At 40.7% G+C, this 16,975-nt stretch overlaps 1 protein-coding gene across 1 annotated transcript in view; it reads right to left on the minus strand.

Annotated features, from left to right (window-relative positions):
• Positions 1-16,975, minus strand: part of LOC126195217 (negative elongation factor B) — a 121,107-nt gene that overhangs the window by 71,211 nt on the left and 32,921 nt on the right. Inside the window, exons 4-5 of the mRNA XM_049933740.1 lie at positions 2,011-2,193; positions 1,755-1,928 (exon numbers count right to left, since the gene is read on the minus strand). Coding sequence (XP_049789697.1) covers positions 1,755-1,928; positions 2,011-2,193 — 357 coding nt within the window. The remainder of the gene's footprint in view (positions 1-1,754; positions 1,929-2,010; positions 2,194-16,975) is intronic.

The raw sequence follows: 16,975 nt of genomic DNA on the forward strand, positions 1-16,975 counted from the left end.
AAACAAAAATACCACCTTCGGGCTAGCTACTTAATATAAGCAATAATTTGTTTCAAAAATCACTTTTAAACTCGAGTGTCATTTTATTTTTTGTGTGTGCTGTTCCCTCCATCTTGAAAATATTTACTCAGAATATGTTGAAAACCGTGTTGCAACATTTCTATAAAAGACATTTCAATCTAAAACAAAATAATAGATAGTCACGGCTACAATGATATTATCTAAATTTGGCTAATATTAAATTTTAGAGAATTTGAAATTTACGACCTGTGATATACACACACAAAAAAGTATTTGAGTATATATTTATAGTTTATTTCAGAAAGGCAGGTTATTACAAGAGTGTTCATGAAACAGGATTACTGTGTGGAATGAATTTTATTCTACAGTATAGTATGTGGTGACCTGAAACTTCCTGGCAGATGGAAGCTGTATGTCAGACTGGGACTTTGCTTTTTGCAGCAAATACTGTGCTAAATGAGCTACTCAGTCATGACTCAAGAGCTGTCCTCACAACTCTGTATCGATGTTGGTTGATGAAGCCTGGCATGAAGCCAACATTCCAAAACATCCGAAAGGTCTTCTATAGTATTCAGTTCAGGACTCTGTGCAGACCAGTCCATTACAGGGATGTTATTGTAGTGTAACCACTCTGCCACAGACCGTGCATTATGAACAGGTCGAGTTGAAAGATGCAGTCACAATCGTCAAATTGCTCTTCAACATTGGGAAGAAAGAAAGTGTTTAAAACATCAATGTAGGCCTGTGCTGTGATACTGCTACACAAAACGATATGGGGTGCAAGCCCCCTCCATAAAAAACACAACCACGCCATAACACCACCACCTCCAATTTTACTGTTGGCACTACACACGCTGGCAAATGACGTTCACCTGGCATTCGCCCTACCCACATCCTGCCCTTGGATCGCCACATCGTGTACCGTGATTCGCCACTCCACACAACATTTTTCCACTGTTCAATTGTCCAATGGTTACACTCTTTACACCAAGCGAGGCGTCGTTTAGCAGTTACCAGCATGATGCGTGTCTCATGAGCAGCAGCTCGATCATGAAGTCCAAGTTTTCTCACCACCCATCTAACTGTCATAGTACTTGCAGTGGATCCTGATGCAGTTTGGAATTCCTGTATGATGGTCTGGATAGATGTCTGCCTATTGCACATTACGACCCTCTTCAACTGTTGGTGGTCTCTGTCAGTCAACAGATGAGGTCAGCCTGTACACTTTTGTGCTGTGCATGTCCCTTCATGTTTCCACTTCGCTATCACATCGGAAACATTGGCTCTAGGGATGTTTAGGAGTGTGGAAATCTCGCATACAGAGTATGACACAAGTGACATCCAATCACCTGACCATGTTCGAAGTCAGTGAGTTCCGCAGAGCGCCCCATTCTGCTCTCTCATGATGTCTAATGACTAATGAGGTTGCTGATATGGAGTACCTGGCAGTAGGTGGCAGCACAATGCACCTGTATATTTTTTCCGTTTCTGTATTTTTTTATGGTGGTTATAAATAGGGCCACATCTGTGTTAAGATCCTTATGTCTGATGGTTCATACATATTTTTAGCACAGAAGTTGGTCACGCAGTGACAAAAATCGATCTCTAAAAGAAAAGATTTCAATACTTGCAACTGAAGCTGCCATTTATCGAATATACATTGATTTAAATAAATTGTCATCATTCCCAACAAACTGCTGAAAATTACTCTGTTCCAAGCTGCAATTACTTACTTGTACTTCCAAATCATGGAGTGCCATAAGTAACTCTGCTCTCAAAGTGCAATAATGAACATTACGCGTTCGAAGAAAGAGTGTTCGTAGAAACTGAAGCACCATATCATACAGTTTTACACTTGAACCAATCATATGGGCTAGTTTCTGCACAACCTCCCCCTGACGGCGTACCTACAAAACAAAAAACACTGAGTATAAAATTTCAATGCTGCCTGTCAAAAATGTTCTAGACAAAGCCACAGCTTAACTCTACCTTTGGAGATGGAGTAAAAAATAAGTTAGTCAAATTCAAGTGATCAAAGAGGATATTTTCCTTTTCCTTTATGTATTGGCTTAGCAAAGGTGATACTTCATCTCCAAAAAGAGATTGGTTATCTTTCCAAATTTGTCTTTTCACCTCAGTATCTGTGTCAGAATAAAGTTCCCGGTCTCTTACCTATGAACAAAATATTTAATTAAATAATTTAAATGAGATATCAAAAACTAAAACAAGAATAAACACAAAATATATGGATTCATAATGTAAATAATGTCATATAAGGGCTTAAGTCAAATGACACACATTTGTGGAAAAAAAAAAAACAGCTTAATTTATGTAACAACTTAATATGGGCATATTCGTTGGTACTGTTATATGATGCAAATTTAATTGTCAAACAAAAGATTGAATTTCTAGTGCAATATTTTGCAAATGTAATTAAATACCAGGAACTGATGAAAAAAGAATTGCACGTAAGAGATACTGAACACCTTTCTGTTCATATTAACATGGTCTTGATTGCATACCATGTAACTAATACAGTTGTACATTTCACAATACTACTGCATCATTCTACAACAACAAGCAGTGTTTCACAGTTCAATCACTCATTGTCTTGGCTTTTGTTCTTTACAGACCATTTCAAAATTTCTTCATAGAAATATAGGTGTTTGTCAGGCAGACAGGCAGATAATGGAGCTTTCCCAAGCCCACACTTAATTTGAATCTTTCCTAACGGACACACCTGCTTTTCTGTTGCAGTAAATGGAACATATTGAAGGTTCACACACAAGTGAAACTAATCAGTCCATTGATAAATATACAAGCTGTACTCTTTCTTGTGTTATCAAAAACAGAATGTGAAAGAGGACTGACAGAGAATTTCATATTCCCTTGCCTTCTAATAGTTTGAGTTCCTTTAGAAATTTTGGTCTCTGGTAGTATGGCTGCCACCATGACTTGAAGTCTAGTATTTCATAGCAGCAATCCCTCCCTCTAACAAGAAATTTGCTTGGTTTTTAACTAGTACACATCACCTATGTGATGTCACGTACAGCAAACAATCAGTCCCAATTCTTTCATTTTCTTTTTACAATGACAAAATCCTTATCACACAGTAATATACTTTGTCCTCTAACTATAAATTAATTTTGAATTTTGTTGAATTACCCAGAATTGGCTAGATACAACAGAAATCTACCAAGAGTGTGATTCTTATTCTGAACCAAGCGGATGTCAAAGAATAAATGAAGTTCAGCTTGTTCTTGTGGCACTCGTACTACAAATCATCAGTAAATCTATAATGCAATGCACATTTGACTGTGTGGATAAGAAAGACAACTATGTGTAATAGTCACAACAATTGCAACGTACTGTCTTCTTGTGAACATTACTGGTAATGCTACCTAGGGGTGCACATAGAAAGTATTAAATGACATACAGTATCAACAGTGCTGCTATCTAAGCTTTATTTTCAAGGAGCACATGTTACGATTGGCCTCTTTACTTTTAAAAGAGCATGAGGCATTCACTGATGCCACTACAAAATAACAATGTTTTTCAGAATCCAACAGAATGTACAGTAACTGACAGACTGATAACCCTTTAATTTCAGTTTTTGCAGTTACAACTGTAATATGTGGAGCAATAACAAACTCAAAGTAACCAAATTACGAACTGATGCCCTTTTCAATACAAGTGATTCATATGTGTCTCATTCAACTAAATATTTAATAGAATCTGACTGGCAGTGGGAGTGTGTGCCAAAAGTTGAAGTAAGAGGAAGAGGACAAATATAGTCTGGAATCACAGATTTCTGTGGTCTCTCAAATCGCTTAAGGCAAATGCCAGAAATGTTCCTTTGAGAGGACACAGCCAATTTCCTCCCCCAGTCTGAACTTGTGATCCATTTCTAATGACCTCCTTGTTGATGGGACATTAAACCGTGCATTAATTTTTATTAAGTAATGCTACTGAAGTGATTTTGTCATTCAGTTAAGTGGGCAAGATGTCAACAAAAATTATTCCTTTCATATCAATAAGTAGTCATTGTGATCTTTAGTTGAAAGACTGGTTTCATCCAGCTCTCCATGCTAATCTACTTTGTGCAAGGCTCTTCATCTCTGCATAACTATTGCAACCTACATCAACTTGAACCTGTTTGTATTCATGTCTTGGCCTTCCTCTACAATTTTCCCTCCATTACCAAACAGACAATTCCTTGCTGTCTCAGGAACTGTCGTGTTAAACAATCCCTTTTTTTAGTCAAGTTGTGCTATAAATTTCTTTTTCCCCAATTCAGTTCAGTACCTCCACATTAATCCACTCATCTAATAATCAAGCATTTTGCTGTAACACCAAATTTCAAGATTTCTATTCTCTTCTTGTCTCAATCGTTTATTGTCCACATTTCACTTCCATACAACATTACATTCTACACAAAGTATTTTCAGAAAAGACTTCCTAGCACTTAAATTTATATTAGATGTTAACAAATTCCTCTTTTTCAGACATACATTTCTCGCAATAGCCAACCTGAATTTTATATCTTCCTTACTTCAGCCATCATCAGTTATTCTGCTGCCCAAATAGCAAAATTCATCCACTAGCTTTAGTGACTCATTTCCTACTTTAATTCTCTCAGTATTGTATGCTTTAATATGACTACACTTCACCACCCTTCTTTTACTTTTGTTGTTATTCAAATTCTAGCTTCTTTTCAAGATACCATCTATTCTGCTTAATTGTTTTTCCAAAACCCTTTCCGTCTCTGAGAGAATTACAGTGTCACTGGTAAACCTCACAGTTTTTATTTCTTGTCTTTGAATGTTAATTGTCCTTCCAAATTTCTCCTTGTTTGTCTTTACTGCCAGCTCAATGTATGTATTGAATAACGTCAGGTATAGGCTACAACCCTGTCTCACTCCTTTCTAAACCACTACTTCCCTTTCATGTCCTGTGACATTTATAACTGTAGTCTGGTTTCTGCTAACCTTTTATTCCTGTATTTTATCCTTGCTACCTTCAGAATTTCAAAGCATGTATTCCAGTTGACAATGCCCAGCCTTCTCCATCTCTACAAATCTTGTAAATGTAGATTTGCCTTTCTTCAACAACATATCTTCTAAAAAAAATCTCTAAGGAAGTAAAAGACATAGTGTGATTTTCAAAAAATATCAAAAAATCAAGAACATTTTATTTTTGGGGTAATGCACCTTGAGCCAATAAAAAGGAGATAACACATGGTGAGGAAACAGAACCACACACTCTTGTATACTACATGCACTCTCATTTGTTCCAAAAACAAAGGATATCTATCCTGGTTGGTTTTTTTTTATTTATTTAGGATGTAACGGTTCTTGATTTGCACTCAGGGGCATTAGTGTGTTAATAGAAGACAGATATGACTTCAAGTTGTTGTATAGTATGAGAAGCATTATATTCACTAAAATGCCTTCATAAACTCCTGTAAACATTTTATTATGAACCAAAACTAAGATGCAAGCTCAAAGAAGGAATAACAGCCATGACTGTGTCACCAGCTTCACAGTAGATATTCATCACTCCATAAAACTTTCTTCCATTTAACCACTGACCAATGGTAGTACTGTTAGCACAGTCCTAAGCAATGATGCAGAGCATTATTATAAGTTGCTTCTAGGCTGCAGCACAGTCATTAACAACAAGTCCAATTGAATCATGATGAACTGTTCCATCAATGATATCTAAATCTGAACTGCAATGGAAACTCCCTGCAACAAAGGATAAAGGCATTTTGCAATTGGTCCTTTGAGTTGAATAGTTAACCTATATAAAATTTGAAGCACAAGACAGAAATAGACCTTCATTTAAAAAAAGAAAAAGAAAAAGAAAAGAAAAGACAACCAAAATAGCAATCAATGTCAACAAAAAAACAAAAAAAAGAATACAGAAGGAAAGATCAAGACACACCATCAAAGGAGGGCGTCTTTCACAGGAGATCAACAGCAGACAACTGGTTCACAGACTATGCTGTATAGATAAGCAATCAAGTAAATTTCTCACGTCTATCAGAGTTACAATTAGGTTACATGCCTCCCTAGCACTTCCTCTTCACCATATCACCAGATATATAATACCTACAAAATATCTCTGACGGAATGTCAAAAATGGTATGTCTCATTTGAACTCACACTATTTCATTTGAATAAAATTCATCTGAATGTGTGAACACACCATATGTGATAACACTACCAGTGTTACAACTGCTGTAGCAGACAGACTCAGTCACAGACAGTCATCAACTTGACTGAGTCACCCTGATGAAGGCTGCCTGTAATAACAGCCAAAACATCAGTAATTTTATCATGCAACGCCATCACATGTCCAGAAGAATTGTACTGAAATGTCTTTTGACCACAAAAGCCAATACCTTACAACATTCAGTTCCTTTCATTGACACATTCTGATGTAAAACTTATATGATGATGTTGTTGTTGTTGTTGTTGTTGTGGTCTTCAGTTCTGAGACTGGTTTGATGCAGCTCTCCATGCTACTCTATCCTGTGCAAGCTTCTTCATCTCCCAGTACATACTGCAACCTACATCCTTCTGAATCTGCTTAGTGTATTGATCTTTTGGTCTCCCTCTACGATTTTTACCCTCCACACTGCCCTCCAACGCTAAATTTGTGATCCCTTGATGCCTCAAAACATGTCCTACTAACCGATCCCTTCTTCTAGTCAAGTTGTGCCACAAACTTCTCTTCTCCCCAATCCTATTCAATACCTCCTCATTAGTTACGTGATCTACCCACCTTATCTTCAGGAGTCTTCTGTAGCACCACATTTCGAAAGCTTCTATTCTCTTCTTGTCCAAACTGGTTATCGCCCATGTTTAACTTCCATACATGGCTACACTCCATACAAATACTTTCAGAAACGATTTCCTGACACTTAAATCTATACTCGATGTTAACAAATTTCTCTTCTTCAGAAACGATTTCCTTGCCATTGCCAGTCTACATTTTATATCCTCTCTACTTCGACCATCATCAGTTATTTTGCTCCCCAAATAGCAAAACTCCTTTACTACTTTAAGTGTCTCATTTCCTAATCTAATCCCCTCAGCATCACCCGATTTAATTTGACTACATTCCATTATCCTCGTTTTGCTTTTGTTGATGTTCATCTTATATCCTCCTTTCAAGACACTGTCCATTCCGTTCAACTGCTCTCCCAAGTCCTTTGCTGTCTCTGACAGAATTACAATGTCATCGGCGAACCTCAAAGTTTTTATTTCTTCTCCATGAATTTTAATACCTACTCCGAATTTTTCTTTTGTTTCCTTTATTGCTTGCTCAATATACAGATTGAATAACATCGGGGAGAGGTTACAACCCTGTCTCACTCCTTTCCCAACCACTGTTTCCCTTTCATGCCCCTCGACTCTTATAACTGCCATCTGGTTTCTGTACAAATTGTAAATAGCCTTTCACTCCCTGTATTTCACCCCTTCCACCTTCAGAATTTGAAAGAGAGTATTCCAGTTAACATCGTCAAAAGCTTTCTCTAAGTCTAAGATAAGTCGTAAGGTCAGTATTGCCTCACGTGTTCCAATATTTCTACGGAATCCAAACTGATCTTCCCCAATGTCGGCTTCTACCAGTTTTTCCATTCTCTGTAAAGAATTCGTATTATTATTTTGCAGCTGTGACTTATTAAACTGATAGTTCGGTAATTTTCACATCTGTCAACACCTGCTTTCTTTGGGATTGGAATTATTATATTCTTCTTGAAGTCTGAGGGTATTTTGCCTGTCTCATACATATTCCTCACCAGATGGTAGAGTTTTGTCAGGATTGGCTCTCCCAAGGCCGTCAGTAGTTCTAATGGAATGTTGTCTACTCCCGGTGCCTTGTTTCGACTCAGGTCTTTCAGTGCTCTGTCAAACTCTTAACGCAGTATCGGATCTCCCATTTCATCTTCATCTACATTCTCTTCGATTTCTATAATATTGTCCTCAAGTACATCGCCCTCTATATACTCCTTCCATCTTTCTGCTTTACCTTCTTTGGTTAGAACTGGGTTTCCATCTGAGCTCTTGATATTCATACAAGTGGTTCTCTTTTCTCCAAAGGTCTCTCTAATTTTCCTGTAGGCAGTATCTATCTTACCCCTAGTGAGATAAGCCTCTACATCCTTACATTTGTCCTCTAGCCATCCCTGCTTAGCCATTTTGCACTTCCTATCGATCTCATTTTTGAGACGTTTGTATTCCTTTTTGCCTGCTTCATTTACTGCATTTTTATATTTTCTCCTTTCATCAATTAAATTCAATATTTCTTCTGTTACCCAAGGATTTCTATTGGCCTTCGTCTTTTTACCTACTTGATCCTCTGCTGCCTTCACTACTTCATCCCTCAGATCTACCCATTCTTCTTCTACTGTATTTCTTTCCCCCATTCCTGTCAATTGTTCCCTTATGCTCTCCCTGAAACTCTCTACAACCTCTGGTTCTTTCAGTTTATCCAGGTCCCATCTCCTTATATGATATTAACATAATATCAGCCTTTGTGATCCTGATGAATATTATTTCCATCACAAGATTACATCCTTTGAAAACTGAATGCAAAATAAGAGCACCATACATCAATTTTTAAAAAAGGTTTGATAGCTGCCTCTAATGCCAACTTATTTGTGAGAAGCTTACTGATTGCCTCATTACATAATAATAGTTTGAGGAAGGATTATGCAAAGTGTTCCTGCCATGTGGACTCGCACAAAAGCTGAATAAATAGAATATTCACTCAGGACTCTAGAATTTAATTATTTCAAGGTGGGTTCATTTTTTCTGTGGTAGTCGGCAGTCTGATTTGGTCAAGTATAGAGTGATATTACTTTTATTTGAATTTATTGACCTTCAAACATTTTACACATTGTTGGTGTAATTATTTACATATACAGCTAAGATACATAAAGTACATACAAAAATATATTTACCTATGTTACAAATTATATATAGGGAAACATTCCACGTGGGAGAAATATATCTAAAAACAAAGATGATGTGACTTACCAAACGAAAGCAGACATATTTAAATATGTCTGCTTGTGTCTGTATTATGTGTGGATGGATATGTGTGTGTGTGTGCGCGCGAGTGTATACCCGTCCTTTTTTCCCCCTAAGGTAAGTCTTTCCGCTCCCGGGATTGGAATGACTCCTTACCCTCTCCCTTAAAACCCACATCCTTTCGTCTTTCCCTCTCCTTCCCTCTTTCCTGATGAGGCAACAGTTTGTTGCGAAAGCTTGAACTTTGTGTGTATGTTTGTGTGTCTATCGACGTGCCAGCGCTTTTGTTTGGTAAGTCTCATCATCTTTGTATATATATATATATATATATATATATATATATTCCACGTGGAATGTTTCCCTCTGTTATATATATATATATATATATATATATATATATATATATATATATATATATATATATAAAGAAAGATGATGAGACTTACCAAACAAAAGCGCTGGCAGGTCGATAGACACACAAACAAACACAAATATACACACAAAATTCAAGCTTTCGCAACAAACTGTTGCCTCATCAGGAAAGAGGGAAGGAGAGGGAAAGACGAAAGGATGTGGGTTTTAAGGGAGAGGGTAAGGAGTCATTCCAATCCCGGGAGCGGAAAGACTTACCTTAGGGGGAAAAAAGGACAGGTATACACTCGCACACACACACATATCCATCCACACATACAGACACAAGCAGACATATTTAAAGACATATATATATATATATATATATATATATATATATATATATATATATAATAGAGGGAAACATTCCATGTAGGAAAAATATATCTAAAAACAAAGATGATGTGACTTACCAAATGAAAGTGCTGGCAGGTCGACAGACACACAAACGAACACAAACATACACACAAAATTCAAGCTTTCGCAACAAACTGTTGCCTCATCAGGAAAGAGGGAAGGAGAGGGAAAGACGAAAGGATGTGGGTTTTAAGGGAGAAGGTAAGGAGTCATTCCAATCCCGGGAGCGGAAAGACTTACCTTAGGGGGAAAAAAGGACGGGTATACACTCGCACACACACACATATCCATCCACACATATACAGACACAAGCAGACATCTCACAAGCAGACATATTTAAAGACAAAGAGTTTGGGCAGAGATGTCAGTCGAGGCAGAAGTGCAGAGGCAAAGATGTTGTTGAATGACAGGTGAGGTATGAGTGGCGGCAACTTGAAATTAGCGGAGATTGAGGCCTGGTGGATAACGAGAAGAGAGGATATATTGTAGAGCAAGTTCCCATCTCCGGAGCTCGGATAGGTTGGTGTTAGTGGGAAGTATCCAGATAACCCAGACGGTGTAACACTGCGCCAAGATGTGCTGGCCGTGCACCAAGGCATGTTTAGCCACAGGGTGATCCTCATTACCAACAAACACTGTCTGCCTGTGTCCATTCATGCGAATGGACAGTTTGTTGCTGGTCATTCCCACATAGAATGCATCACAGTGTAGGCAGGTCAGTTGGTAGATCACGTGGGTGCTTTCACACGTGGCTCTGCCTTTGATCGTGTACACCCTCCGGGTTACAGGACTGGAGTAGGTGGTGGTGGGAGGGTGCATGGGACAGGTTTTACACCGGGGGCGGTTACAAGGGTAGGAGCCAGAGGGTAGGGAAGGTGGTTTGGGGATTTCATAGGGATGAAGTAAGAGGTTACGAAGGTTAGGTGGACGGTGGAAAGACACTCTTGGTGGAGTGGGGAGGATTTCATGAAGGATGGATCTCATTTCAGGGCAGGATTTGAGGAAGTCGTATCCCTGCTGGAGAGCCACATTCAGAATCTGATCCAGTCCCGGAAAGTATCCTGTCACAAGTGGGGCACTTTTGTGGTTCTTCTGTGGGAGGTTCTGGGTTTGAGAGGATGAGGAAGTGGCTCTGGTTATTTGCTTCTGTACCAGGTCGGGAGGGTAGTTGCGGGATGCGAAAGCTGTTGTCAGGTTGTTGGTGTAATGCTTCAGGGATTCCGGACTGGAGCAGATTCGTTTGCCACGAAGACCTAGGCTGTAGGGAAGAGACCGTTTGATGTGGAATGGGTGGCAGCTGTCGTAATGGAGGTACTGTTGCTTGTTGGTGGGTTTGATGTGGACGGACGTGTGAAGCTGGCCATTGGACAGGTGGAGGTCAACATCAAGGACAGTGGCATGGGATTTGGAGTAGGACCAGGTGAATCTGATGGAACCAAAGGAGTTGAGGTTGGAGAGGAAATTCTGGAGTTCTTCTTCACTGTGAGTCCAGATCATGAAGATGTCATCAATAAATCTGTACCAAACTTTGGGTTGGCAGGCCTGGGTAACCAAGAAGGCTTCCTCTAAGCGACCCATGAATAGGTTGGCGTACGAAGGGGCCATCCTGGTACCCATGGCTGTTCCCTTTAATTGTTGGTATGTCTGGTCTTCAAAAGTGAAGAAGTTGTGGGTCAGGATGAAGCTGGCTAAGGTAATGAGGAAAGAGGTTTTAGGTAGGATGGCAGGTGATCGGCGTGAAAGGAAGTGCTCCATCGCAGCGAGGCCCTGGACGTGCGGGATATTTGTGTATAAGGAAGTGGCATCAATGGTTACAATGATGGTTTCTAACGGATTGGGTAAGGATTCCAGGTGTTCGAGAAAGTGGTTGGTGTCTTTGATGAAGGATGGGAGACTGCATGTAATGCGTTGAAGGTGTTGATCTACGTAGGCAGAGATACGTTCCGTGGGGGCTTGGTAACCAGCTACAATGGGGCGGCCGGGATGATTGGGTTTGTGAATTTTAGGAAGAAGGTAGAAGGTAGGGGTGCGGGGTGTCGGTGGGGTCAGGAGGTTGATGGAGTCAGGTGAAAGGTTTTGTAGAGGGCCTAAGGTTCTGAGGATTCCTTGAAGCTCCGCCTGGACATCAGGAATGGGATTACCTTGGCAAACTTTGTATGTGGTGTTGTCTGAAAGCTGACGCAGTCCCTCAGCCACATACTCCCGACGATCAAGTACCACAGTCGTGGAACCCTTGTGCGCCGGAAGAATGACGATGGACCGGTCAGCCTTCAGATCACGGATAGCCTGGGCTTCAGCAGTGGTGATGTTGGGAGTAGGATTAAGGTTTTTTAAGAAGGATTGAGAGGCAAGGCTGGAAGTCAGAAATTCCTGGAAGGTTTGGAGAGGGTGATTTTGAGGAAGAGGAGGTGGGTCCCGCTGTGACGGAGGACGGAACTGTTCCAGGCAGGGTTCAATTTGGATAGTGTCTTGGGGAGTTGGATCATTAGGGGTAGGATTAGGATCATTTTTCTTCGTGGCAAAGTGATACTGCCAGCAGAGAGTACGAGTGTAGGACAGTAAATCTTTGTAGGACAGTAAATCTTTGACGAGGGCTGTTTGGTTGAATCTGGGAGTGGGGCTGATGGTGAGGCCTTTGGATAGGACAGAGGTTTCGGATTGGGAGAGAGGTTTGGAGGAAAGGTTAACTACCCTCCCGACCTGGTACAGAAGCAAATAACCAGAGCCACTTCCTCATCCTCTCAAACCCAGAACCTCCTACAGAAGAACCACAAAAGTGCCCCACTTGTGACAGGATACTTTCCGGGACTGGATCAGATTCTGAATGTGGCTCTCCAGCAGGGATACGACTTCCTCAAATCCTGCCCTGAAATGAGATCCATCCTTCATGAAATCCTCCCCACTCCACCAAGAGTGTCTTTCCGCCGTCCACCTAACCTTCGTAACCTCTTACTTCATCCCTATGAAATCCCCAAACCACCTTCCCTACCCTCTGGCTCCTACCCTTGTAACTGCCCCCGGTGTAAAACCTCTCCCATGCACCCTCCCACCACCACCTACTCCAGTCCTGTAACCCGGAGGGTGTACACGATCAAAGGCAGAGCCACGTGTGAAAGCACCCACGTGATCTACCAACTGACCTGCCTACACTGTGATGCATTCTATGTGGGAATGACCAGCAACAAACTGTCCATTCGCATGAATGGACACAGGCAGACAGTGTTTGTTGGTAATGAGGATCACCCTGTGGCTAAACATGCCTTGGTGCACGGCCAGCACATCTTGGCGCAGTGTTACACCGTCCGGGTTATCTGGATACTTCCCACTAACACCAACCTATCTGAGCTCCGGAGATGGGAACTTGCTCTACAATATACCCTCTCTTCTCGTTATCCACCAGGCCTCAATCTCCGCTAATTTCAAGTTGCCGCCACTCATACCTCACCTGTCATTCAACAACATCTTTGCCTCTGCACTTCTGCCTCGACTGACATCTCTGCCCAAACTCTTTGTCTTTAAATATGTCTGCTTGTGAGATGTCTGCTTGTGTCTGTATATGTGTGGATGGATATGTGTGTGTGTGCGAGTGTATACCCGTCCTTTTTTCCCCCTAAGGTAAGTCTTTCCGCTCCCGGGATTGGAATGACTCCTTACCTTCTCCCTTAAAACCCACATCCTTTCGTCTTTCCCTCTCTTTCCCTCTTTCCTGATGGGGCAACAGTTTGTTGCGAAAGCTTGAATTTTGTGTGTATGTTTGTGTTCGTTTGTGTGTCTGTCGACCTGCCAGCACTTTCATTATATATATATAAAAACAAAGATGATGTGACTTACCAAACGAAAGCGCTGGCACGTCGATAGACACACAAACAAATACAAACATACACGCAAAATTCAAGCTTTCGCAACAAACTGTTGCCCCATCAGGAAAGAGGGAAAGAGAGGGAAAGACGAAAGGAAGTGGGTTTTAAGGGAGAGGGTAAGGAGTCATTCCAATCCCGGGAGCGGAAAGACTTACCTTAGGGGGAAAAAAGGACGGGTATACACTCGCACACACACACATATCCATAGGATAGGATATCCATAGGATAGGATATCCATAGGATATGTGTGTGTGTGCGCGAGTGTATACCCGTCCTTTTTTCCCCCTAAGGTAAGTCTTTCCGCTTCCGGGATTGGAATGACTCCTTACCCTCTCCCTTAAAACCCACATCCTTTCGTCTTTCCCTCTCCTTCCATCTTTCCTGATGAGGCAACAGTTTGTTGCGAAAGCTTGAATTTTGTGTGTATGTTTGTATTTGTTTGTGTGTCTATCGACGTGCCAGCGCTTTCGTTTGGTAAGTCACAACATCTTTGTTTTTAGATATATTTTTCCCACGTGGAATGTTTCCCTCTATTAATTTATATATATATATATATATATATATATATATATATATATATATATATATATATATATATATATATATATATATATATATTCCCACGTGGAATGTTTCCCTATATATAAAACAAAGATGATGTGACTTACCAAACGAAAGCACTGGCAGGTCGATAGACACACAAACGTACACACAAAATTCAAGCTTTCGCAACCAACGGTTGCTTCATCACGAAAGAGGGAAGGAGAGTGAAAGACGAAAGGATGTGGGTTTTAAGGGAGAGGGTAAGGAGTCATTCCAATCCCGGGAGCGGAAAGACTTACCTTAGGGGGGAAAAAGGACGGGTATACACTTGCGCACACACACACATATCCATCCACACATATACAGACACAAGCAGACATATTCGAAGGAAACTTGTTAACAGAAATTTATTGCAACTTAGTACGACAACTTAGTACGAGTATTCAGAACTCCATGTAACTTAAATTTGATCTCTCATACTCCTTTATGGAGTAGTATGCATCCTTCTCGAAACACTCTGCTAGAACATTATAAATTTATTATAGAGAGCAGAATGGGCAGCTTTTGGCAGTCTATTGAAAAATCTGGGGCCTAGATATCTGTGGCTGTTATGGACCTTAGGTAGACTATTGTTGGGCACACCAATTGATTGTCCAGTTCTTGAGTTGGGATCATGTACAGACATCCTAAGCTTAACATTATTTAAATTCTCTTTAACACTGAGATACACTATGTGATCAAACATATCTGGTCACCCTCAAAAACATATATGTTTTTCATATTAGGTGCATTGTGCTGCCATCTACTGCCAGGTACTCCATATCAGCGACCACTGTAGTCGTTAGACACTGAGAGAGAGCAGAATGGGGCGCTCCGCGGAACTCACAGACTTCGAATATGGTCAGGTGATTGGGTGTCACTTGTGTCATACTCTGTACGCAAGATTTCCACACTCATAAACATCCCCAAATCCAACGTTTCCAATGTGATAGTGAAGAGGAAACGTGAAGGGACACAGACAGCACAAAAGTGTACAGGCTGACCTCATCTGTTGACTGACAGAAACTGCCGACAGTTGAAGAGGGTCGTAATGTGTAATAGGCAGACATCTATCCAGACCATCACACAGGAATTCCAAACTGCATCAGGATCCACTGCAGATACTATGACTGTTAGGGGGGAGGTGAGAAAGCTTGGATTTCATGGTCGAGTGGCTGCTCATAAGACACACATCACGCCAGTAATTGCCAAACGATGCCTCACTTGGTGTAACAAGCATAAACATTGGCTGATTGAACACTGGAAAAATGTTGTGTGGATTTACGAATCACAGTACACAATGTGGCAATCCGATGGCAGGGTGCGGGTATGGCGAATGTCCGGTGCATGTCATCTACCAGCGTGTGTAGTGCCAACACTAAAATTCAGAGGAAGTGGTATTATGGTGTGGTCGTGTTTTTCGTGGAGTGAGCTTGCACACCTTGTTGTTTTGTGTGGCACTATCACAGCCCCCAGGCCTACATTGATGTCTTAAGCACCTTGTTGCTTCCCACTGTTGAAGAGCAATTCGGGGATGGTGATTGCATCTTTCAACATGATCAAGCATCCGTTCATAATACACGCCCTGTGGCAAAGTAGTTACACAACAATAACATCCCTGTAATGGACTGGCCTGCACAGAGGCTCAACCTGAATCCTACAGAACACCTTTGGGATGTTTCGGAACACCGACTTCATGTCAGGCCTCACTGACTGACATCAATACCTCTCCTCAGAGCAGCACTCCATGAAGAATGGGCTGCCATTCCCCAAGAAATCTTCCAGCACCTGATTGAACGTATTCCTGCGAGAGCGGAAGCTGTCATCGAGGCTAAGGGTGGGCCAGCACCATATTGAATTCCAACATTACCAATGGAGGGCACCACGAACTTGTAAGTCATTTTTAGCCACGTGTCCGAATACTTTTGATCACATAGTGTATATATAGAGGCTTGGGACTGTCATAATATTGAGCTCTTTGAAGTGATCTTTAATGGATTCTCTTGGAGTCAGTACTGCTACACAACTGATAACCTCCTTTTGGCAATTGAATACAGTTTTTTAGCAGGGACAATTACCCGATAGAAGAGTTCCATAGGTAATGTGGGAATAGAAAAATGCAAAATATGCATATATTAGTACCATTTTCCTTACATTATTCCTTAGTTTGTAGAGCAGATAAAAAACTTGAGAAAGTTTTGAGTATAATTTTTCTGTATGACTCGCCCAGCTGAGTTTCTGATCTATGTGGAAACCTAATAGGTTGTCTATTTTTTATGTTCATTGGAGACACTTAAATTGAAAACAATATCTTCAGTTTAGTTGTAAATAGTTTGCCAGGAACCAGTTAGTGCATCAGTCCATTGCTACATTTATATTATGTCGCAGCTACTCTGAACTGTCAACCTGTGTGATCTGAGTTGTATCATCTGCGTACAGTAATGCCTGAAAAGGCAAAAATGAGGGTAAGTCATTTATATAAACAATGAATAGGGATGGACTCAGTACTGAGCCCCGTGGAACACCTTTTGTAACAGGTAATAAGCCTGACCTTTGGTTGTTTATAGTTACCATCTGCTTTCTGTTGCTTAGGTACGACTCAATAAGGTGAAGAACATGCTCTCCCACTCTGTAGTATTGGAGTTCTTTTATATGTATAATATGGGAGACAGTGTCTAAAGCTTCTTCAAATCTATAAGA

Source organism: Schistocerca nitens, chromosome 1 (genome assembly GCF_023898315.1).
Source record: "Schistocerca nitens isolate TAMUIC-IGC-003100 chromosome 1, iqSchNite1.1, whole genome shotgun sequence".
NCBI classification, from domain to species: Eukaryota; Metazoa; Arthropoda; class Insecta; order Orthoptera; family Acrididae; genus Schistocerca; species Schistocerca nitens.